The sequence below is a fragment of the Columba livia genome, chromosome 5 (genome assembly GCF_036013475.1).
Source record: "Columba livia isolate bColLiv1 breed racing homer chromosome 5, bColLiv1.pat.W.v2, whole genome shotgun sequence".
Lineage (NCBI taxonomy): Eukaryota > Metazoa > Chordata > Aves > Columbiformes > Columbidae > Columba > Columba livia.
The window spans coordinates 48,940,462-48,966,091 of record NC_088606.1 but is presented as its reverse complement, the minus strand read 5'-3'; the positions used below and the strand labels follow the sequence as shown (position 1 = coordinate 48,966,091).

At 36.1% G+C, this 25,630-nt stretch overlaps 1 protein-coding gene across 15 annotated transcripts in view; it reads right to left on the bottom strand.

The window, feature by feature from the left end:
* CPT1A (carnitine palmitoyltransferase 1A) overlaps positions 1-25,630 on the bottom strand; it is a 79,214-nt gene that overhangs the window by 35,792 nt on the left and 17,792 nt on the right. For 10 of the 15 annotated variants that reach the window (XM_065064946.1, XM_065064947.1, XM_065064938.1 and 7 more), the window contains 13 exons: positions 24,860-25,046; positions 17,175-17,329; positions 15,939-16,078; positions 15,365-15,536; positions 12,062-12,163; positions 11,249-11,386; positions 10,355-10,432; positions 9,611-9,718; positions 8,503-8,590; positions 4,851-5,046; positions 3,610-3,798; positions 2,434-2,539; positions 613-729 (listed from right to left, as the gene is read on the bottom strand). In XM_065064946.1, the coding sequence (XP_064921018.1) occupies positions 613-729; positions 2,434-2,539; positions 3,610-3,798; positions 4,851-5,046; positions 8,503-8,590; positions 9,611-9,718; positions 10,355-10,432; positions 11,249-11,386; positions 12,062-12,163; positions 15,365-15,536; positions 15,939-16,078; positions 17,175-17,315 (1,575 nt within the window). In that variant the 5' untranslated portion in view covers positions 17,316-17,329; positions 24,860-25,046. Of the gene's footprint in view, positions 1-612; positions 730-2,433; positions 2,540-3,609; positions 3,799-4,850; positions 5,047-8,502; positions 8,591-9,610; positions 9,719-10,354; positions 10,433-11,248; positions 11,387-12,061; positions 12,164-15,364; positions 15,537-15,938; positions 16,126-17,174; positions 17,330-24,859; positions 25,047-25,630 lie in introns of all 15 variants that reach the window. The other 5 variants (XM_065064943.1, XM_065064942.1, XM_065064944.1 and 2 more) reach the window with 2 other exon arrangements.

The following is a 25,630-nucleotide window of genomic DNA, read 5'->3' as shown; positions in this document are numbered from 1 at the left end:
AAAAAACACCAGCATTAAGACTGTTCAGATCACTACAACATAAAAGAATGACTGACAGGGATTAGAATGGCAACAGTTGTGTGGCTTCCAATCCATGCTTAAACATATCACCACCATTACCTTTTTATTCAAAATTCAAATCCAAATAGGTGATGGCATTTTGTCTTGAACTCGGGGAAAAAAAAAAAATTAAAAAAAAATCAAACCTTATTAAATATGTATACAGAATTTTGAACACAAGACAGACAGCTGATCTCAAGGAACTATTACACAAGAGCATTTGTTGTGACAATAGGAATGAAACCTCAGGAACTTAAATTTCATATTAATATAGCTACTATTTAAAATAAGTGGCCACATAATTTTGACATGTGGCCAACCAAGAGAGTGTCTAGTAAAAGGCTGGCATTTCCTGGCCAGAATTCAAGTTATGTTAAACCCCCTGGTATCTTTTTAAGTAAACTGAGTTATGTCCACACGTGAAATACACATCTTACAGGACTTAATGGAATTTAAAGCTAATTTATAGGGTTATCAGTAATTGCTTAAATGATTTGACTGCTCAGAAAAACAGGAAAGTCTTCCTCAAAGCACAAACTATTCTGTACTTACTTCCTCTGGAATTTCCCACTGTAGTTTGGTAGGAATAGGAATATTTTGATTGGTATCTCCTTTGCAATGCCCATCTTCTGAATAGCCCAGTTCAAGATACTCAGTTGCCATTACATTCTGCAAAGAATGATACTTCTTCAGAATTGCAACACATTACATATTGCTGTGGAATTAGGATTTAATGATGAAATCAATATAACCCATTTTCAGTCCGTAGTGAAATACACCATACAATCTATTTCCAAATACTGAAAACAGCAGCAAGTGAAGTCCTTTGTTTTACCTCTTATTTTAAGGCATTTTCACTTGTGTTCTGAGTGGGAGGAATACCAGGTATACATAAACACCTATTCAATTACTCAGGTGCACTTTGTTAGATGCTACTGAATTATCCAAAATTATTAAACCAAAAACACACCTCACACTTACTAGCAGTACAAAAATCAGACTTAGATTTCACAACCTTTGTTCAATTTAACTCTAGAGAATGTCTACAAATTTTTTATCTGTCAAAACTTGTTCATCAAGGAATAGTTTATTTGAAAGTGCGAGAATTTAATAATTTTTAAGATTTGTATCCCACTCAAAACTGCAGTTCATTTTATATGCACACTAGAGTTCTTGGGTGGGGAAGCAGAATGTTTCTAAGATGAACAATACAACTTGAACAACAGATAAAAAAAGACTGTCTTACAAGATTTTAAACAACATCTTCTATGTAAAAAGACAATTAGCAATACACAAACTAGAAAATACAGATTTATCAATAGATTTGAAGAAAACACTTGACAAAAATCTATTGCATGTTCTACATATATATTTCTAGTATCTTCTTTTAAGTTAATTTTCTCACTTAGTGGTCAGAACATGCCAACTATGAAATATAGTTTAAACCATTCTATTACAAAACCAGAAAATCTATAAAAAGCTAACAACAGATAACTTTTTAGGAAATGAAATCCTACTTAGTTTATTTTAGTCATCCTAATTCTTAGGAGAAAATGAACCAAATAATAGTAAGTACAGAAATGCGAACTAAATCCTACAACATCATTCATTGAAAGAAAACAAAGTAACTTCCATTAAGGTAGTCTAAATTGCACTGTCAAGTCAATCTCAAATCAATTTGGCTTCTTTCTTCCATGGTTAGAGAATGCAATAAGAATTTTTTATTCTTACACAAGTGGGGCAGCAGTTAGACCCATACATAGTGAAATCAGAATTAGCTTATGTTTCTGAAATAGTTTTGTGTGATTGAGTCATGTAATTGTTTATGGGTCTAAGCTTAAAAAAAAAAAAAAAAAAAAAAAACCAAAATCAAATAGGATTTCAAGTAATAAACTCATGATGAACAAACCTGGCAAAAAGTGTATTTATTCCATTCATTTAAAATAAATAGAAGAGATAATTAAATCAACATATCAATCTGCAGCTCATCAAACGATGGCTTAGAGGAAAAGTTAAACTCTCTACCATTTCCTTCTATTTTGACAGTAAGTGTGAGATTTTTATAGCACAAGAAAGCTTAAGTGCTTAAGGAGCCTGTATATATATAAAATAAACAAGTTAGGTGGGGAGCTGTATCACTTTTCTATGAAGATATCTATGCTCATTAAAATACAATAAAGACCTTTTAATTTAAAGGACAGCAATCTTTTATTCTAAGCAAGGGAGGTTTTTTTTAATTCTACACTGTAAACCCAGGCCTATAATCTCAGGAACATGAAGGCAAAGGATTGAAAGTAACTGCTGATCTTCAGAACTGTTGCACAGACCATATCACATGATCTCTTGCATTAACTTTTTGTACTAAACACCTACCTCCCACAGGTGTCCAACAATAGGAGCATCTGCCCAAGAGTGCTCTGCATTCAGACCCATTCTGCCATTTTTGAATACTATAAGAGTGAATGTTTTATCAAACCATCTATAAAAGAAATTAAGAATTCCTTATGATTTTATATATTTGAAAAGTATTTTTATACTGTAACTTCATCTGTCAAACATTCACACTCAAATGCACTAGCTCTTGTGGTTTGGTTCGTTTGTTTTTAACAATAGTTCATTTAAATAAACAGACAAAAATTTGAACTTCATGAAGTTCAACGATGTGAACCGCATGAACTTTAACAAGGTCAAGTGCAAGGTCCTGCACTTGGGTCAGGGTAATCCCCAATATCAGTAGACTGGGGGATGAATGGATTGAGCAGGCCTGCAGAGAAGGACTTGGGGATATGGGTGGATGAAAAATTGGACATGAGCCAGCAATGTGTGCTGGCAGCCCAGAAATTCAAACATATCCTGAACTGCGCAAGAAGCAGCACAGCCAGTGGGTAGAAGAGAGGCGATTCACACCCTCTACTCTGCTCTTATGAGACCCCACCTGGAGTACAGCATCCACTCTCTGGTTCCCAGTACAAGAATGATGTGCCTGTTGGAGCAGGTTCAGGGTAGGGCCCTGGGAATGGTCAGAGGGCAGGAAAACCTCTCCCATGAAGAAAAGTTGAGAATTGGGGTTTTTCAGCCTGGAGAAGGGAAGGCTCTGGGATACCTTCTTGTGGCCTTTCAATATATAAATAAAACATACAAGAAAGACCAAGAAAGACTTTTTACCAAGGCCCAGGATGACAGGGCAGGGGGCAATGATTATAAACTGAAGGAGAGGAGATTTTCTTAAGGTAGAATTTTTTTTTTTTTTATAATGAGAGTGGTGAGACATTGAGACAGATTGCCCAGAGAAGCTGTGGATGCCCCATCATTGGAAGTATTCAAAGTCAGGTTGGACAGGGTTTTGAGCAATCTGATGTACTGAAAGACATCCCTGCTCACAGCAAGGGAGGTGGACTCCATGATCTTAGAAGGCCCCTTCCAACCCAAACCATTCTGTGATTCTATGGAATTTATCAGCATATAAGACACTAATTCATAGGTATTAGCCACATGAATTACGGAAATTCTAAAACAGAGAAGGTGTTTTCCTCAGAGTCAATACTGTACCTGTCATAACATCTGCCGTGTATTAAGGATTTTGCATATGCATCCAGCGACCTCACTGGATCTTCTTTTCTGTACCCTTGCTCAATGTCATCCAATGTCACAAAAAATGCTGCTTTTTCAACAGCATCTAAGGACTGTTTGTTCTTTCCATGGCTAAAATAAGCCTGTCGAGCTCTAGCCCATGGTACTCTGCAAAAAGAATTTGGTTTATAGCCAAATTACATGAATTTGTCAATGTTTTATCACCTTTAAGATCACCAAGAGGCATTCCTCCAAACTTATCAAATTTGAAGCAACTACATGCATTTCATTTAAACTATGTCAGCAGTGACAAGTTCTGAAATATATGTACAATGTAATCCTAGGAATCAATTTAACATCTTATCACATGTGTGAAGCTTTATCCTCAGAAATCCAGCATTTATGCAGATACATCATCTATAATTATATCTAAACAAAAGAAAATATATTTTATATGGAAGAAAAAACAGTAATAATAATGTAAGCAATCAACAGATATTAATATCCATTGTTGTAACAATTAAATCTCAGAGGCTGGACAATTTTCAATTAAAGGTTCCACGGCAAATGCCTGAAACAGATTTGAAGTTAAGTAAGTCTTGAACAATGTAATTTCCGTATGGTTGCACAATGTTTATTTATAAATTTACATGTTTTTCCCAATGAAAACCTTCTTATGCCCAGTAAGAAAGTGTATTAAAACAGACAGTTATTTCTCTCCCTTGTCCAGAAACAACTAGACAAGTTGAACTAAGTTTGTCACAATTTAACTGAATTCAATGACCTTGTACCTAGAACCAATTGAGTACACACTGCTTTATTTTTATGTGCAAGTCATGAATGTAGAGTAACAGATACTGAATTCACATTCTCAATATTAATTTTTAACCTTAGAGTAGATATGAAATTCTAGTAGCTCAATACATGTAATACTGTAAAGCTTCCGATTACAACTCTTATAGCCACAATTAAACCGAACCTCTCCATGTAAGCATAGGTAATCTGTATAAGGGGTTGCTGCTGAAAAATTACTTTTAACTCAATGTAGTTACAAATGACTGAAGAGCTGCTACATGTTAGCAATATACAAAATCAGTGATCAAGGTATTAATAAACTGACTTCAGACTATTTTAAAATTCCAAAGCCAATATTCAATTAGTATCTTACGCAACTATTTCTAAATATTAAAATTAATTTAAAAAAACAATAACCACCATACCTATCTCCTGCAGTAAGAGCTGCTAGTTTCTTTTCACCAGTCTGAGGCTCTGAATCATCATCAAGAATTCTTTGCATCTGCTGTTCAATTTCTCGGGGTTTCAACAGTCTACCATCATGGTACAGCCACACCTTGAAGTAACGGCCCTTATGATACACAACTATGTGTTTGCTGTCTTTCACATGCTGAAGAGTATCTAGAATTGCAATCACTTATGTGAAAATACTAATACAAAATACTAATGCACTAAGTAACAGCAAATGCCTACTGCATGCACCACCAGTTAGCCTCAGTTTATCTGTTTTAACAAAGTAATAAACAGTGTGGAATAAACTGCACCCCTATGTTATTTCAGCAAAAAGATTCCTTCATGAAACAAATACTTAGATCTGATAACCATTAGCATATACAGCACCATCATTTTCCATACTGGAGGCCAATATTAAGCTACTAAATCTGTATTTCTGTATCTGTAAAGTGAGCACTAGTAGCATAGTCTCATTAAACAGTCAGCAAAAGAACACGCTAGATTAGTCTGAGGAAAGGTACTTTTCAATCATCTGCGTTCAAGTGCAACTTGTGGTACAATCTGTGGGGAGTCTTAAGAGAGCCCAAATTTAGTACCCTAAGCTTTTGTTCACATCCTGGCAGATGGAGAGTAATACTCTATGGTCAAAAACTGTAATGTTACAGGAGTCAGTGAAGCAGAAGCCTAGGCCACAAATTTTTCCGCACTTTATTATCTTTATGGCTTATTATGGATAAGCCTGAACTTAGTCATGAGGACACTGTATCAAACAACAGATGAAGGTTTCTACAACAGCCATTAAAAGCCCTCAATGGATGAAAACTGTTCATTGAATTTCTTCACTACCCCAATGAACTGTTATATTTCTATGAAGCTCAATAAAGCATTACTGAGATGAAGAAACATGATGTTAAAAATGAGGACTGAGTCTAAAAAGTCATGATTCTGAGAGATCCGAGAAACATTGTACCAGGAAAGAGTTCTATACTTTGGGTGCTCTCAGCTGTCCATAAATTTTTGGTAAGTATGCTCCATCTGCTGAAAAGAAGCAGTTTTATGCTAATCATGCCTTTGCCATTGACCTTGCATTTCTGCCAAAGATAAGATACCTGTGACAAATGTGCTAGGATTGGCAGAAGTGTCACTCCAACTGTCAAGTACCTTAATACAATGGGCTGTTAATTGAAGAAAAACCCCACAGAGGGGAAAAAGAAGCAGCAAAGCAACCAGCTAGTGAGGTAACGTTTTTCTACAATCCCAATCTGCGTCAGGATACCCCAAGGCTCTTGTAGATGATGTGTCTATACAAAAAAGGCAACCTCTTCTGTGTAAAGCAAAAGTAATTTCATTAGTCATCAACAACTGACTTCGCAACAGTTGTTGAGCCCTGGCAATTACCTTTCAGACACCTTATGTGCCTAAATACAGATATATGCACCTGGAGTTTGCTGGGGGAAAAAAAAAAAAAAAAAAAAAAAAAAAATGGAAAAAAGGAAAAAAAAAAACAACCAAAACCGCACAAACTAAAACAAACAAAAAAAACCCCACAAAAACAAACAAACCAAAAAGAGAATGGAAATATTGTAAAGGCTCTTCCCTAATTTAAAAAAAAAATGTTAATTCCATACTATTTTATTAACAAATATGAAGATTAAATAACTGCTCAAGTAACAGGATACAATGTTCATTAAGATTTTACCACTAATTAACCTGAAGACATGCCACAGAATTCTCTGTTTGGGCTTGTTTTTAAATATGCTGCTTTTTCAGGAACTATAATATACATAAAATACTTTAAACATACTTTTAATCAGAGGGCAAGAAATCAGACCTCCATCAGGGAAGAGTGGGCACATCCCTGTATCTTTTTACAGACTCCATGTTTTTTTATTCTATAGCTGAGTGGGACTAACATGCCCAAAGACAGCCTGAAACATATGAATGAGTTACAGACATGCTACCTTCAAGTGACAGACCATAAGTACATTCCCAATGGAGGTGACTAACCAATAATCTCTTGCACCCCAAATTCTTAGTGACTGCCCTCTGGACTAATCATGACTGTAAGTATAACTCTGCCAAATGCTGTACTTCATTCTGATGCTTGCCACAAAGATGCAGTGTTGGATGAACGTGTGAACTCAGTTCTAGGAGGTTCTTCAGCATACAACCAGATCACAGAAACCTAGTTATAGCTTAAGCTTTTGTAGAAACCAAAAGAACAACAGAAGCCTCCACTCAAATCTGCTGTGAAGTTATTACCTTGCTTCTCAAAGAATGAGAAAATGTATAGCAAGGTTTTTTTTCCACCTGTGGACTACCATTGTTAGTATTTCTAGATGCAATCTAAAAATTACAGTGACAAAACTCAGGGCAGGGGAAAAGGAAAAAAAAAAAGCCACTTCAATATTAAGATCATATAATAATATCATAAAAAATAGCTTGAGCCTGGAAAATTTAGAATAAGCTGATGGAGATCTTTGGAGACTACCCTGGAGAGAACCCCATGATGAACCTTTCAGGATACATTACCTTTAGAAAAATAACACCATATGGAGAAGAATCATTGTCAAGATCTTGTATGATGTACTGACCATCAAAAAAGTATGATATTTTTATGCTGAGATGTAATAAAGAAAAATTTATCAAATATTTGCCATTGACTAAAGTGAAATGCCTTTATGCTACAGACAGGATTAATGAACGCACGCAATGGAAGCATATGTATGCCTACAGTACCAAAGCGTATATGACCTGTCACTATTATTTTTTTGACTGAGGTAACACGATTGCTTGTGATCATGTGAACATACCCTTAATCTCCCACAATAAGCAGAAATTGCAGGAACCGACTCAGGTGAAAATGACCGTGATGTAAGTCAACAGCTGTTCCTCTATTCAACATTAAACTGTGAACAAGTAAGTCACGCATAGCTTAGGATAAACAGAGCATTACTGGGAGTTAGGGCAGGATAGGAACTAACAAAACCCAAAGTATATATTTTCTTAATGTATCACAGAGAAAGTTTTGAACACAGTCCATATTACAAATGATATCACTTGGCTGATGTCTTGCAGTGCATAGAAAAGGTCAAGGTAACAGTGGCGCTGAAAACCTTGACAGGACTAAGACCGTTCCTGCCTCTAAACCAGGGAAACAACTAGTGGTGAATGTACCTTCATACTGAGAACACATTGGGATGATGTTATGAATCATAAGCTGAAGGGAAAAAGGGAAGGTAAACAAAGCAAAAGATTTTTAAATGGTTGAGATAAGAGAACACAACTTGTAATTACAAAGAAAAAACATGGATATCAAAGGATCATGAAAGACTAGAATAGAGAAAAGTAAAGTTTATAAATAAATTAAAAACATAGGGCAGACAACAGTTTAATGAAGTTAGTTTTTAATTTAAGTAAATGAAAAAATACATAAAACACTGAAGAAGTGCAAAATTACCCTAAGAGGAAAAACATCTATGCACTCTACAGCTATTCATTACTTCCTGAGTATCATAACACAGTATTGGTGTGCTCTGGTGTCTGTCAGATCCTTATCTGGAAAAACACGATTTCAGCAGAAAATACCCCAAAACCTGAATTCCGTTGGCTGGCCCTGCTTACCTGATTCCTCTCCTGGGATACGGGAAGTATTAAACATTCGTTCCCACTGAGCTGAGCAGAGTGGAACAGTAGATCCCATCAGAAGAATCTGTTCCGCAAATGTACATTTTAATGTAATTTTGCATATACAATTAGCAAATTAAAAAGTAAAGTAAAACCAGGATCTGGTTAAAGGCTGTAGAACAGTAAGATTTGTAATATATCAACTCTTTACACCACTCTACCCCCTTGCCCTGTTCACTGTCTTTCCTTGAACTATATGTAGAAGATTCTACTGACATTCCCGTAGCTGTAGGTTTTTCCCTCCTACCAAAAGCTCACCCTTCAGGAGGGATGACTGAAGCTAGCTAGCATCGCAAATACAAACACCTCTCAATGGCCATTCTGGGTGCAAAACTTACACATGCAGCATGCATAACCCTTTAATTTCTTCTTTTAGAGCTACTTCTGGCTGTGTAAGAACAGAAGTTCACATTTCTCAGATTTGTATTTACATACAACTAATCACATCACTGTCATGGCCTTCAACAAAACTACTTAGTTGTTTCCACAATATTTGTTTGCTACATCACACAGCCACAGGACAGAAATTCAGAATGAGATTCACCTTCCCTTTCCTTTGCTACCTAGAAATCAGTGCAACACAGGATTTTATCATCATTTAGGCTTAGGCTGCCACTGGCCCACTACTGGCCTTTCAAGGTCCTTTGTCCTGACCACCTGTTGTGCTCATGCTTCATGATACCACAGACTTTTCAGACTTCAGTGGCCCAAAAGTACCATTACATGCTTAGTCCATATAACATCTGTTATATGGAATACTTAGTATATGCAAATACAAGCCTCTACTTGTCTTTTGGGCAAACGTGTATATGAATTACAAATACTGCCATTAGTTGGCAGAATCATGTATTTTTTATAGCTGGTAGTTTCTGCCCATGTGCAATTCAAGTGATAGCAAAGATGTTTGGGACCACAAGTTTAGTTACATCTTACATGCAGTTCTGACAATAAGACATTCCTCTCCTCTTCCATTCTGAAAACTGATCAACTTCTTACAGACTGTGCTGAAAAAAAAATCAAAAGCCATTTACACTGATATACATACTGGCTTGATTTCTTGTCTGTCCAGTTTTTTCCGATAAAGCAGAATGGCATGGATAACATTACCAGCTCTAGCTGCCTGCAGGGTTGTGGGAGATAAATAAAGGAAGTCCTGTAAAGTACATAAGAATCATTAGTTATGATTACCAGACTACATGTTAAAAAAAATACTGATAGCATGCCTCATCCACATTCTTAAAGTTTATTCTGTTCAATACCACAAAGGCTTCAAAACACATGAAGTGCACTAGTGCTACAAGCTGATGACTTGAAACTTAAATTTCTTCAACAGTCACAATCTCATTAAATAGCATCAACCTAAAACACATGATAGCTGTTCATCTCCCAGTAGAAAAGACAAATGTTGCTTAAAACCTGAATCCAAGACTACCATATTTCCTCTTTTTGCTTTCAGTTTTACATCCCCTACAGACATCTCTGGATATGAGCACACCCTTTGGTGAACTGTGCTACCCATGAAGCTTTTGAAAGATTGATTGTTGCAGAAAGTACAAAACTGTGTAAGTCATTACTGCATGAGTTTGCCTAAGTGGCAGATGTGCTAAATTTATTATTAAGATAGCATTGTACTTAAGACATTGGCTGCATATTATATGGGAAGAAAGAAAAACAAAGGTCAAATACTCAGTGGCAATTTATTTGTAACAGAAAGATAGCACAAAATAAGTTACCTGACAAATTTTACAGTGCTTCTTTGGCATATAAGGTGTTTAAAGTATTTACCTACCATTGCAAAATAGTTGCTATTAACCATAATTGGCCCACGTCCTCTAAGGTAGACATATTCTTCCCACCAATCACTAACCTGTAGTAGAAAGGAAAACAAAAGCAGTAAAATCTCATAATTTCCACAGTTTGTGTCTTCTGTGTTAATGACTCCACAACAAAACATACCATACAGAAGCAGAAAAAAAACCTGCTAGCTTTCCTCCCATTTGTACAGACAAGCAAAAAACCTAATGCGCTAAACTTCAGGGAAAAGAGCAAAAAGAAGGGGCAAAAAATTTAAATTAAATGCAGCTGTAAACCTCTGATAAGTTGCTGAATAAGTAATCATCTTCAGATAGTATTTAAAAAATCTATCTGATCTCCTGACTGTTTTGCAGTCTTTGCCAAGACACTATAGCACAGCTTTGGCTACTGGGCACAGCTAGATGTTAGATAATATATCAGGAAGGAATTATATCACAGTTCTCACTATGATATTGGATTTGGGTTTTTCTTTTGGTAAATAAATAAATAAATAGATTTGCCACCATGAAAAACCAACAACCTTAATGTTTATTTCTCTTCCACATGCGTCAGCTGCTCTATATTAAAAAGTTGTCCTAAATCTCTCTTCTCAAAAGCAATCTTCACAGCAAAAGCTAAATTGCCTGCTCCAGAATAACAAACACAAAATGAGGATTCATTCTTTCAAATTCCATTCACCACAATGTTTGTGTACCAAATCACACAGATTACTTCTGTGCAAATCAGGTGGTCTCCAATGCACTTTACAAAAATATTAGGCAGTTTCAATTGCTGCTTTATACGTTTAAGAAAGAAAGTTAAGTCGAAAAAGGCAACAGGGAACAAATTAAGTCATTAGAATGACTGAGTCTCCTATTTATCTACTCACATAGTTTGTGGCCCACCAGGATTTTAGCTTCAAATACCACTGAAGCCTTGGTCCCAAATTAAATGCAAAATCTTTGGCAAGACCCTCCATTCTTCTGAACTCTCCATCATCCATAAGTGGCCGAACAGATTCTAGATACTAGAATACAGGAAAATAATCAGCATCAGTATAGCAACTAATACATAGCTTCTTGCCATTCCTACACAAAACGTGTGACCAGTAGACAAAGATTATCCAGACTCAATTCATAAGGTTGTTAAAACAACATAAGGTTGTTAAAATAACAGTATAAACTCTTCTAAATATCTGCCTGCAAACTAAAAAAATGAGATCTTTTTCCAGACGTTTGTCAGCAAATCACAAGTGGAAGAGTTTTACTTTACTTTTTCCACTCAAAAAGGGAAGACATACTGCTGCTTCAGTAGAAATATTTTTTTTTAATCTCTAAAAATCAAATCTTCATCTCCTGTGACATTCTATCCTACTTACACACTTTACTATAAGGTTTTGTGTCATAAAACACACACATAAATGTTTAAGCTGGGGATGATCAAGTCAGTATGATTCAAAAGCCCTGGAGATTACACTTTGTTGCATAATTCATCCAATATAAACTATGCCAGCTTCAAATAGTCATCAGTTTCAGTAGTTTGTCAAAGCTTGTATTTTAATTTCTATGCACAAGTTTTAATCCATTATACCACATTAACACCACCATGCAATATTTTCATAAGACATGGCAAAAAAACCCACAATGATATCTGAATATGGATTCAGTGTTACCAAAGAGAATGAATTAATGAATGTACACACCCTATTGACCGTGTCTTTAACAGCTGGAACAGGCAATCGTGGTAAAGATGTCTGGAAACTGTATAACATTGGTTTTCGTCCTGAGAAGAGTTTTACAAGTGCCTAAAAAAACCCCACAAAAACCAAAAACAACACCTTAAATTATCAGGTTCAACAAAAGAAAAAAACAAAACAAAACAAAAACAAAGCAAAAACAGAGTAATAAAGCATAATATAACTTGTAGTTCTTTTCACTAGTAAATTATACTGTACTAAAATTAGGAAACTACCATATTTATCACTGTTTCACAAATAAAAAAGGCCATGACACAAACTAACTTCCTAAAGGTTAAACAACAGAGTAGTGAAAGAGAGTGATAGTCATTTCTGACTTCCCACACAATCTTCTCGTTGTTAGACAATATTGTTTATGAATGGCACACATTGACCTCAACAGAGTTACTTAGCATTTCTTCATACATTTCCCTCTGTAAAGATTAAAAAAGCAACTCTACCAGCTGATCTTTTACTACATAGTAGATACTACAAGAATATCTATTTTGTGCTACAAAACAGGAATCATTATCAAGCCCATCACTCTGCTAAAGATCTTAAATAACTACAGTCACCTTTAAAAATAATAATTATGCTTTGTAAGCATGGTTTAATATTTTCCGAAGTTATGTCTCAATATCAATAATACTACTGATGTTACAGGGAGCTTCTTCAAGCATGAGTCTATCTCATATAGTCTACTGAATGATTTGAACATACCAAATTGTGCAAGCATGCCAGTGTTATACTCAGAGCTTGTATTAAAAAACAAAAAAACTAACAACAAACAAAAACAATAACAACAAAAAAAACAACCCAACAACAAAAATAACCCAAATGAAACAAAAAAGCCAGAGATTACAGTTCCCATCCAAGCTGAAGACCTCTCCGCTGTGATACACACTAGACTGAAAGTCTAGACCATGCAACTTCTAGGCTACACGAGAGAATTTTGACATTATCACCCTATTTCGGCATGAAAGTAAGGTCACGTACTACACCAACAATCCAATGGTTAAAATGCTGAGCTTTTCCCCTTGCTCTCAGTTTCCTTGGTCAGCACAGCTAGAGGAGGTTGTTTGAGGCAGCAGAAAACTTAAGAATTGCAGAGGATTACCAGCAAAGACTCCCCTGCAAATGGATCTGTATCAGAGCTGTCAGATGTACATAGGTGCACCACAGTGATCAGCCCAATGAAATCTAGTACTTCACAGCAAGATAAATTTGAAGCTAGGTGAGAAATTAAAGCTTATATTTTCACAAGAAAATCTAATTCCATACTTGGAGACAATTTTATTCCAGAACTCTTGGGCCAGGAAAGGCTGAAATTATCTTCAGACAGAGAGTACCTGCTCAACTGACAAAACCAGCAAACATAAGACGCAGTATTTATCTCTTAAGAAAACTTGCAGTGTAGAATTTTCAGCAGTTTGAGATCATTAAAGTGATCTGACAGACATGCATACTTAATTACAACTCTCATTTCACATGCAGACATAGCAAATAATCTCATTCTTGCATATACTGCATCTGTTCACAGAGTATTATTATTTTTTAACTTTTTTTTTTTTTTTTTTTTTTTTTTAACTGCCACTAATACTTTGATTTTTCCCTAATCCTAGTACAAGAAATTTGACTTCAGGAGATGAAATATGTTCATGAAAAGTGCCACCAGACCTCCAACCAGCCTGAAAATCCTTTGAACTGTGACTGAAATCAGAGCTCAGGTCTGCACAACTATTTGAACAGAAGACAGTATATTCATGATAGCATTTTTCACGCAGTTAATCAGCATGAAAAACAGCTAATAATAATAATAAACAACCATAATCAAACAAAAAAAACCACACAACAGGAAAACTCCTCCAGAAAATTACACAATATTTAAGGATAATAAAAATCTAGGAAGCTAAGTTACTGTTTTACTACAGAAACCAGTCTCCTCTTTTGTTGGGACTTGCTAAAGAAAAAGGTATTGAAATAGAGCTTCATGTTAAGTATAAATGAGACACTGTTGGGCACACCCCTTTATAGTGTTCTGTCTTTTAAAACATATAATACGCAACAAAATATAATACACAAAATACACATGCAACATATGTAATAGACAAAAATGTATAAATAGAATATGCAGCAAAGCATTGTAAATAGTATTACAGATCATACTGTTTAAGGTTGATAAGGCAATATTAACGGCTTTAAAATATCTATTTGGAAGGATATGCTGAAAATTCAGACAGCTATAGTTTCAAGCAACTGACAGAAAGCCTTATGATTCAGATGCTGTACTGCACAAATTTGAGTCATGAGGCTCCTGATACCACTTCCAGGAAAACCTATTAATTAGAAATTTCATTGTAACAGTTGAACGTTAAATTTCACTCTGGATACCTGCTAGTGAGCATACTTCCTAATAAACCATGACATGTTGTTAGTCTAACAGACATCAGCTAATTTTTGAGGCTGCAGAGACTAATTTTGTTGTAGCAGGGCACTTAAGTTATTTCTACAACAATACTAGCAAAAGTGAGTTGAAACAACCAAATCCAAGTAACAGAAACCCACCGCTTCTCTTGAAGCAGCTATACGTACATGTCCTCACATTTCCAGATCATTTTAGAGTCATACCACTAAATCAAATGAAAGGACATTCAATATTATTTTCTTCAAGCATAAGATCAATTTTAGAATGGATGAATAGAAATCCTAAGATTTCAACAATGAATTAGGACAAGGGGAAAGACAAGATTCATTGGTACTGCAGCCCAAGATCTTTAATCAGTAGCTGTATGCACACAAAAAGTAGGTATTTGTGTCACACTATCCCAAGGCACTGGCAATTTTAGATGTTATTCTTGAAGTCTTTCCTCTTCGTTCTACAAGGCCATCCTGAATAGTTTAATTATAGTGTCAGAAGGATGACAGTAATTAACAGAAGTAGAGGGTGTTTCAAAAAAGATGGAACCAATTTTGAATCACTGTATCTCTGCAGCCATAAACTGCCCATGAACAAAACTCTTGCCACTCAAAAGGGTGGGTAACCCTTTATGGTAAACCACTGTAAATTTTTGTTTTTGCAACATGTTGCCATCATGAAATATACTGCTTTGAAACTGGGTCCATCTTTTTGAAACACCCTGTATCTACCTAACAACATCCTGTCCCATGACACAGAAAACACAAGCAAGGAAAAACCTACAAAAATTTTTCTTTTAGGGCTTTGAATACAGATCAGATAGAGGATGAAACAGGAAGACAATATATCCTTACCATCCAAACCCTCGTGCCTGCAGAAAGTTTGCCATGTTCAGCGAACATCCAACCATGATAGGAAAGCAGCATTTTTAGAGAGTAGCGCATTGTGACAATAAGGGCAACCCAAAGCCCTGTGCCAAAAAGTATTCCACTCACGATGTTCTGTGTTTGATTTGACATACAGCCACTATTCAAAACAAAAGCCAGCATGTGTCAGTTAATGTCAGTTTAAGTTCTAAAGAGAATCTAATATTGCAAACCAAATCCAGTGGTACTACAGGCAGGCACTACACAAGGTCCATGCCTGTTTAACCCTTTTTCATGAACTCCTTTCCAAACACGCTGTCATGCAGCAAGATCAAAAGCCCCGGAAGTCAGCAAATGTGCTTTCCAAATATCCAGAAAACAACATATTAATACTGGTATAACAACCAACCTATTTCATACCCTCATACATTTGCTTACTGGGCTTACTCTGTTACAAACATACTACTCAAAACCTGATACACTTGAACAGGATTATCTTTAAGAGTAGCTACAAATAAAATTCAGTTCCTTTAGAGGAACTGTAACTTTGCAATCTACTTACGTTGTATCAAGTGTTCGGTTGATTTTTGCTATTATTCCTAGAGAAGGATCGATTTTGGCATACATTGTTGACATCACACCCACAACTACAATAAGCCAGCTAGATGGGCTAGCAGGATAAACGCCAGTGATAATTCCATTCTGGAAAGAAAAGCCTTCACATAATTTTTTCATACCAAAGTGGCTGACTTCATATTACCATGGAAAGAAACAAAAATCAACACAGTTAAATAATTTAGTTTTAAACAAGAAGTTAAGATTATCCAACATCTGCTTACGTAAGTTTAATTCAGGAGTAGGGAATGGATTTACTCAAGTCCAACCACTACAGAAAATTGTCACAATGATACAAAGAATTAAAGGAACTTTTAAGTTCTTTTGTAGACAACATTGATCCTGCTGCAAATCTTACTAAACATACTGAAATTAGCAAACAACTTTGGAACGAACAACAATTCAACAATTCCCACTTCCACCGAGTTAGGCCTCTCTTAAATGAATACATGACAAAAATATTCTACTGAACAAGACACTGAGAACCAGAATGAAGAGGGCTTTTATATAATTTAAACAGTCCTTCTCATAGCTTTCTAAGATTTTATTATGACTACAGTTAAAAACATCTTTTTGAAAGAGATTTTGAAGATAGCCTGTAGCTCATCTACTTTGCTACTAATAAAATAGATTCCTAGCATTTATGATCCCATGAACAAAACAATAAATTCACAACAATCTCTATTAAATACCTCATTAGAAACATTACTACTTAGCATAACTCATACAAGATTAGGTTTAGGTAACTTTTTCAAAACAGCATTCTCCTTAATTTGAAAATTTAATTGTGGCAAAGAATTCATAAACACGTGTAATCTTGTACTTCCAAGTGTTGTGACACTAAAAATCACAATTACCTATATCTGACTTATGCTAAAAGATTACATAATTACATGATATATTATGACATGAATGAAGTAAATTAAAGCTATTGTTTCTTTCTACATCTGTTTCATCTTTCTTCCATAGAATAAATCAAAAATACATATCCTTTTAGTCTTTACAGTATCACCCAGCCTACCTTCCTCAGTATCCCTTGTCTTATGCAAAACCCACACAAGTCTTTCACAATAAGGAACTTTATTTGCCATGAAGGCAAAAAAAAAGTTCTGCCTAAACAAAAGTTCAATAAATCTATAAAACATTGAATAATCCTCATATTTAGTGGACTCATGTAAAATACCTTGAATCTGATGAACTTTTTCTTCCATGAATGGACACCAGATAGGTAAATTTGTTTGAGTGCCTCATGGCTCATTCGCAGGTCAATCCCATCTGGAGTAACTGTAAATTGAAAAGCTACTGCTTGATGAGCTTCTGCCATTTTCAGAAAGAGTTCTGTCAAAAAGCAAAGTTAAAAAAATTATTTCCCTTTTCTTTAAAGGAACTAGGAGCTGGTCCGTTTCTAGCAGAAACCTTCTACACAGTAATTTTGGGAAATATTTCCTAGTATACCAAATTTACATACAGTACTTGTGTCTTTCTTATAGGCTATGCTTATAGTTGGAGAGTCCAGTATGTTAATCAATGTACCTGTTCTAACAGCCACAGATGAAAGTGGAAGCAGAACACAAGCAGAAAATTAAGGCCATAATATTTAGAGAAAGCATCTTGCAGGTACATAGCCTCTCATTCTGTAATAATAAAGGAGACTCGTGTTTTGTTTTGTCTTCATTTTGAAACAAAAGGTATTTAAAGTCTGCACCTCAGCTAGCAAAACAAAGCTGCTTCTGGCCATATCTTCCTGTGAATTTATTTTCACTTCTTAATATCAAGCTGATTAGTAATTAACAGCAATAAGGCACTATAGCCCCAACTATTCGGAGCTGAGGAAACCAAATCACAGCTGTCAGAAAAATGACCTTCACATAAACAAATCTGAAATTAAGATGAAATTTAATTGAACTGCAGCTCAGTTTAACTACCCAAATGAATATCAGCAACAGTGGCAATATAGACAAAAGAACATAATAAGGAGCAGGCATAACAAGCTCAAATTAAAAACACTGGAAGTTAAAACAGAAATGTAAGGGTGATTCTGTTTACATATTTATGTCTCAACTCTGAGGATACAGCCAATTCAAACTGAACCGTATGCTCTTATTTATCAGTTTATCTCCATAGCTACTTTATTCTCACAACCAGCACTTCTATGTAAGTACCCTTCCTTGGAAGTTACCCCTATTCATCATTAATTCAGAGTGACGTCATTTTAGCATTTACGATCAGAATTTTTGCAGACAGGCTCTATGCATAACATTGAAATTGTCCAAACTACACATTCCTGACTTGTGCTTCTGAAGTCTTTTGTCCACATTAATTTCCTGGCATATCAAAACTGCTGTGCATAATCCTAAAAACAATACCGTCTTAGAAGGCAGGTAGGTAGAGGAATACATAATCCCACACGTAGGTCAGGATTGAAGCGCAAGTTTTCACTTCACATTTTTACTGGTACAAAGCCCGTTATCAAGTGTTTTAAGGTGGCACTGACATTTCTATTTAAGCAAAATCAAAAGAAAATACAACTACTTCATGCCTTTTGAATCCTAAAGGCTGAAACAGATGTTTCTTTTGCAAACCTGAAGCCTAGATTTTGTAATCGAACTTAAATTCTGGTAGATGTTCACTCCCAGTTGAAGAGCATATGAGGGCTATCCAGTGCAGTTCAGCTGGGCACGTCAAAAACAGTTTATTATGACTGTAGTGCTGCTCCTCTTGTCTGTAAATATTCTACTATGCCAAAGTCCTCTGGCACATAAGGAAGGGGTACAAAGGCGTGTGAGTAGACAACTAGGGAATATAAGCATTGGGAATGCTGCAGTAATAGTAGGCTTAGGAAACAAATACATAATATAGAAAGAGAAGGAGCATTAGGTAGAGATGAATAATATTAAATGCTGTTGCATAGTATCTAGTAAGGTTGCTGACAAACAGGCAGTTATGGTTTGCAATATTTAAAGTGCCTATCCCCAGACCTGCCTCAACTTCTGCAATACAACTACTGGTACAGTGGCTGATGGTAATTCATAGATCTCCCAAATCCATCAGCCACTGCTCAAGTTATAGAGGCTGAGTTCTGGGTGAATCAGGCTTCTGGGTTTCCAGAAGGGTAGCTAAAGCTCACAGTGTCATACAGATAGTATGAAATCTGATCTATGCAGTGTCTGATTCAGACAACAAAGGAACAAAAAAAAGAAAAAAAAAAAAGAAACACCAAACCAAAACACAACACAACAAAACAAAAACCACAACAAACACCACCAACAAAAAAAAACACCAACCAAACACAGACACACACAGCAAAAACAACCATATTCCCATACAGAGAACCAGGCACCTGATTTTATCTCAAGAAGGGCCAACAGGTTCTCTAGTTCACTCATGGAATTTTATATTCTGGAATGCCAGTGTTTTAAGCACCAGATCAACTATTTTCTATTACCCTCCAACTCCTCTGTGACTTCTCAGCCTGGGAATTTGTAACTACCTTCCTCTCTTTTTGAAGAGAAAGAATTTCAGGAACCCTTCCCTTCTTAGGCACATGCATGTCTACTGTCCAAGACAGAAACAAATTATAAATAGCATTCATAATAAACAGTCAACATTATATTTTAATGAATTAAAACTTAGCATGATTATAAAATTAAATAAGCCTCAATAAGGAAAATATTCCTTACGCCCAAATGAAGAAATATTAATTCAGCAAGAACTAATCCTGAATCAAGCAAACAAGCCCTGAAAACAAAGACAAGTCTAGTTCTAGAACTGTATTATTACTTGACCCTAAGATGTGAAACAATCAAATGGCTTGTTTCGTTTCATATCGTTTTCCTCTACTTAAGAAAACTGTAAGCCTTCAACACTGTTCTGAATTATGATGCCTGAAGTCCAAAGACTTCCTGAAGTCTCTTTCTTTGAACGGTTATTTTCCTCCTAAAAGGCGAACTCAGTCATAAGCTGCTCTACACTTCCCCTCCTTTGCATTCCTCTGCTATCATGTGCTTGCTAGCAAAGTAGGTAAAAGGGCACAGGCCAGAAGAGCATGCGTTAGACTTACAAACTCTGACTTGTCAGTGTTAGTAAGGCAGCACCCACATCAGTCAGCTAACTAACACTGAAACAGTAACTTCTTCTAACTTGAGGCATTTTGGTCAGCAAAATATTTCTGTACAGTGTATACTAATTAACCTAACTCCCAACAAAGAGCCACAAACAAGAGGTTTTGACTTTCTTAGCCATTTACCCAAGTTTTACTTAAATGGGGGGGGGGGAATGCACAATAATTTCTAAAAGTAATCTGAAATGGCTATTTCATTATTTTCAGTATTCTCTCATAATGTTAGTGTATCTTAAAACACCTACTTGCCCCTTAAAACTTGGTTTATTTTTTCTTTTTTTCTTTTTTTTTTTTTTTCTTTTAATTAAAGGAGAAAGCTGCTTATTCCTTGCTCTTTTCTGGTTATACTTCAATTCAGACATGCTGTAACAGCTGCAGATGTTTCTCTTCTTCCCTTTTCATACGTCTGCTTGAGCCAATAAAAACTTACCACATTGTTTTTCCATTGTTATAAAAAAGTACAGCTAAGTTGGACATCACTTTTAAGTCAAGACAACACACAGCACACTAGAAGGCCCTAATCCCTGATGGTCTGAAAAACTACCCTGCTATGTCTACTATACATAAAGCCTCCTCAGACTGCTGGTTTTGCAATTTCAGGATATTTACAATGCAAAGACCAAGGTTCAAATTGCAGACTGCTCACAGACGTTATTATTTCAGGTTGCAGACACTGAATGAACTCTGTGTTAGGGCTTATAGGTTCCTACAGCCATAGAAGGAGATGAGGACCTCAGGTCTGGAAAATTTGAAGCTAAAAAGAGATCCCATGTACAGGATGTTTGCATTTAGTCAGTCATGCAAGAAGTCATTTGTGGTTGGTAATGTCTCTCTGAAGCACATAACACAATACCTAAAAGATAGCAAAAGAATTACCATGTGCATCTTAAAAAGCACCAAGCCATGACAAACATTAAATGTATTGTAATGTGTTGCACAAAACACCATGAAGCAGTTACTTTCAGAAATGCTATTGAGATGAACCTTTATGTTGCTGTAGATTTCATGAGCTGTATATGGATAAAATGATATTCCTAAAAAAAGTAAAGTCACCACCTCTACTTCACAAAAAGCAACTCATCTGCTTTTACGGGGATATCCATGTATGACAGATTTTCTTGTCCACAACACCATGCTACCTCTTATCTCAGAACTCATCTTAGCCACTTGCTTCATGCAGATGCAAGGTACCAAAAATAAAGCAATGAGAAGGACCTTGTCACATAGGTCTTCTGACTCCTGCTAAGTTCCTACTAGCAAGTTTAAAAATAAAAAACAAACAAAAAACAAACAAACAAAAACACAAAAAACCCCCACACAAAAAAAACCCAAACAAAACAAATGAACCCTCCCCGCCCCCCTAAAAACAACCCCAATACAACACCTTGAAGAATTCATTGTTCTTTTCTTAAAATAAACTCACAACTTCAAAATTTTCCTTTCTTAGAATAAAATCACAACCTCAAAATTTAGCTTAGTGTTCACATTTCAGATAGGAATAGAGACTGGTGAGAGAAAAGAGTGATATTAAATAATTTACAATAACACTGTTTAAGGAAGTTTTCAGGATGGGAAGGGGAGAGAGATATCAGTTGAAAGTGCATTAAACTCAACTTTAATTAAGAAACGTACTTAGAACTATATAAGATTTCCATTTAAAGCTAAACACTTTGAACTCAGAGGGTCTTGGGAAACCAAGCAAGTGCCCCAGTGTCTTTCTCTGTCTCCCAACCAGTTTATTTCAAAGAGAAAAAGGAAAGGGGGGGAATTCCATTTACATCAACATGCAGAGCAATAAGAGTTACTGTTTGAATGTTACAAGCAGCCGTACAGAACAAGAAAAAAAATATGGATCTCTCATAAGTTCTTAAACATTAGAAACATTGAAGAAGTTTTACCCAGTATTTTATTGACCACACATCAGATGTCCCTTCAAGAGATGAGCTTGCTACAGCTATTGGAGGGGAAACAGACAACCAAACAACATGTTTTGACACTTTAGATCACTGAATTATAACAGTCTGTGGACAGACTTAATGAAATTAGAGCCAGTGTTAAAACACTAGAACACCTACGCTGAGTTTGTGCTAAGACAATGATCAAGTATTTCCTCTCACCTGTTTAAGCTGTTACAGAGAAATTTGCATTTCTCACTCTCCCAGAAAGCCTAAAGTATGAATGTATTTTGTTCTACACAAATCAATTAATTGTTTTTGCCCAAATCTGTTAATTTCATACCAGATAGTAAACTAAAAGCAAGAGAATTCCAAACACTGAGATGTCCATCCAAGTCACTTCATGCATTATTCCAAGTTTCTCTTCAGATTTCTGTTATTGATGCTCCTGTCAGTCCAAGCATTCAGTACCACCTACACAAAGTAATTCAGATTACTCTATGGCAGCTGAACAGTTTTGGGCTCCCCAGTAAAAAAGAGAAATGAAACTACTGGAGAAAGTCCAGTGAAGAGCCACTAAGAGCACTAAGGGCTTGAAGCATCAATCCTCTTTTTCATACAGTTTTAACTGTATACCTAGCTGAGACGATTTACGAAAGGATTTTAAGGAGATTTTAATAACAGATCTGCTTCAAAAACTAAACTTACTTTAGAACACTAAGGCCTGAACAAGAAACCCTGTGCTTCAGGTGTTTTCAATGAACAGAACACCTGGGAAGTCAAACTGGTAGCAGCAGTCAAACATTCAAAAGGAGAAAGTTTTCAGCTGGATTTTGCAGCAGAATTTTTACAGAGATTTTAAAATGATCATCTGAATTTTTCAACATGATTCCAGTAACTTTGCCCTCACTAAAAAGCACCAGCATGCCACTGTACAAGGTTTCTGAATATATGTTGGTATTTTAAACACCACTACAATGTCCAATGACAGCCCGCAAATCTTAAGGCAGCAGGTAGACTTCCGGAGCTGACCTTAAGTGCCATGTGTACTGTAGTGATACAGTGGGAAAAAGTACAAACTCCTAATAAAAAACAAGCCCTTGGAATTTAATGTTACATTTAATGTTCCGTATCTAGAGGAAAGATTGACTGTTATTATTGGATTAAGTAAGCCCAATTATCAATAGTAGAAGTGACTTGACTTCAATAAAGTGTTTTCATGAGGTCTTCTATAAATGCAGTAGCTTCAGACACTAAAGTATATGCTGTACAGCAGCATCCAGCACTCAGTAACTCAAGGGCTCATCTGCTCTTATGTAACTGCCTCCCCATCACTATCTGATATAAAAACCAAAATGCTAGAGGGTCAATTAAGTAAGGCAGCCAACCAGAGAATGCAAAAAATGCTTTTATTCATGTGCTCTTTTAATGCACAGCTGGACAAAGTCAAAACTAAAGCTACAGAAAAAGCATTCAGTTTAACAGAAATCCAAACAAAGATCAATGTTATCTAGAGTTCTATGCCTTTCAAAGGAAATTTAGGTTTTGATCTGTAAAATCTTCAGTAAGCAGTATGAAATATACAGCTCAAACATTTAGATATCTGACTAAAAAGACTGTCCAGTTTCTCTTGTATCTGTTTCTTGGATATTCTGCTAGGTAATGCCACCTTCTTGCAGTGCATACTATACTTCTGCAAAACCTAACAAGATATCAAAACTTTGGAGCACAGAGCTTATTCATATTTCATCTGATATTCTGCAAGGTGCTGACTTCCAAAGTTATTATAGAGATCAACCAGACACTGTTATTCACTTGAGAATTTATATTTCTAAACAGCTTCCTTGCATACTAACCTCCAATAATACCTAATCATGCTTCAGCATATATGAAGAGACATAGATACTTACTGCTCTCAAGTCTTACCAAGAACTCACCTACCTTACAACAATTAATCATATTCTACAGATACAAAATCATTAAGAGAAATCTGAGAGGAGTGAAGCCAAAACATTTTTGTGCAATAAATACCCATGCAGATTAAATTTACTCAACAGGGCTTCTCAGTTGAGCCTAATGACCCTGCATAGAAACAACAGAAACTAAAGAACAACCCTCCTTTAAAACTTGAATGAACATAGCATTCAACTAATTATCATTTGATCTGATGAAAACAAGGGTAAACAGACAGGTTCTCTCATGCCATTTTATTTGTGACTGACACACGGTAAAACCCGTTTAAGCCTCCTAAACAACAGATTCAGCTTTTATCTGGAAGTTCTCTCTCATAGGGGTCCCAAAAGTAAAATTCCTATGCCATGTCTGAAGTGTCACTTGCAAAAAGACAGTTGCCTCTCCTTCAACAGCCATTGTTTGACATGTCAGCATGTAAGGGTCAAATTCTCATCTTTGGTTATTGCTCATCATTGGCTCCAATATCTCCCACCCTCATACCTACAGCTGTCAGCTGTGGTCATTTGGAACTGCAAATGTCTTAAAGGATTTCTCTGAAAAATTAACAAATGCTGTGGTTGAAATCAGGGTGGAGAATTGAATACATGTATTTGCCCAGGTACAGCAACATTGGGACCTGCTGCAAACCTCACTCACAGCAGACAGTTTGAAATGAAACAGCTAAGGAGTTTGCAGTAACTTGCTGTCCCACTAACAAACCTATTAGCTTGTGTCCTGTCCTCATCAGTTTTCCAAGATCACCTGTGGGTGAATATTACCTACCCTCTGCACGTATCTCTTTTGGAATCTTGGGCCAATTTCTTTATTCACTCCCAGGTGGTAAACTGGAGCAACGGTCATAGGGAAGAGATAGTCTCAACAAATTATATGTAAGCATACCTGAAGAGCTGTCTTCCTTAAAAGTGGCCTTGAGATCTGTTTGTCACACAGAAGTCTTCTGTCTGGCAAGCTCAGCTCAGCTGGGATCTTGAACAGGTTAGGACACACCAAGAGGCAGATTCATTCCAGTGCTGCTAGCTCCTAATAGACATTACACTGCAGCAATGGCAAACAGCCAGTTGTAGCTCTGTAACCAAAAGTCAAGAAAAACAGTTTGAGCTTTGATTCACGTACAGCTTTCAACCGCTCAAAGGGATTGGACCAGACTGGAACCACTTTAGAAAAACTGATGGCAATGGAGAGAATCATCACAAACAGCATTTCTGAACACACTGTTTTCCATTACACTGGATGAATGTATCATCTGGATCAATCTGTCTTCATTTAAGAGGTCTGAGATGGTGAGGAACTGTGGAGGGAAAGTTCACCTGCTACCCACTCAGTCACTTCTGAGGGCTCAAACTAGTCATCGCTACCAAGGTGATCTCGGCGGCTAGACTCCAACCCCAGTTTCAGCTTTCAGCTTAAGACATGTAAATGTTTGCCTTCATGCTTTAAACTCCCATTACAGTCAACAATACCACAAACAAACCACAAACACACAGAGACATGCTTCACAACTGTAATTAAAGCAGAAACCTCTACAACTGTCATATTATTGTTTTTTCCCCCATGTAGCCTAGGACATACTATATTGTTCCTAGAGGTTTTAGATTATTCTAGTCTCTATTGCAATACACATTATATTGTACACACCCCAATAAGCTGCTT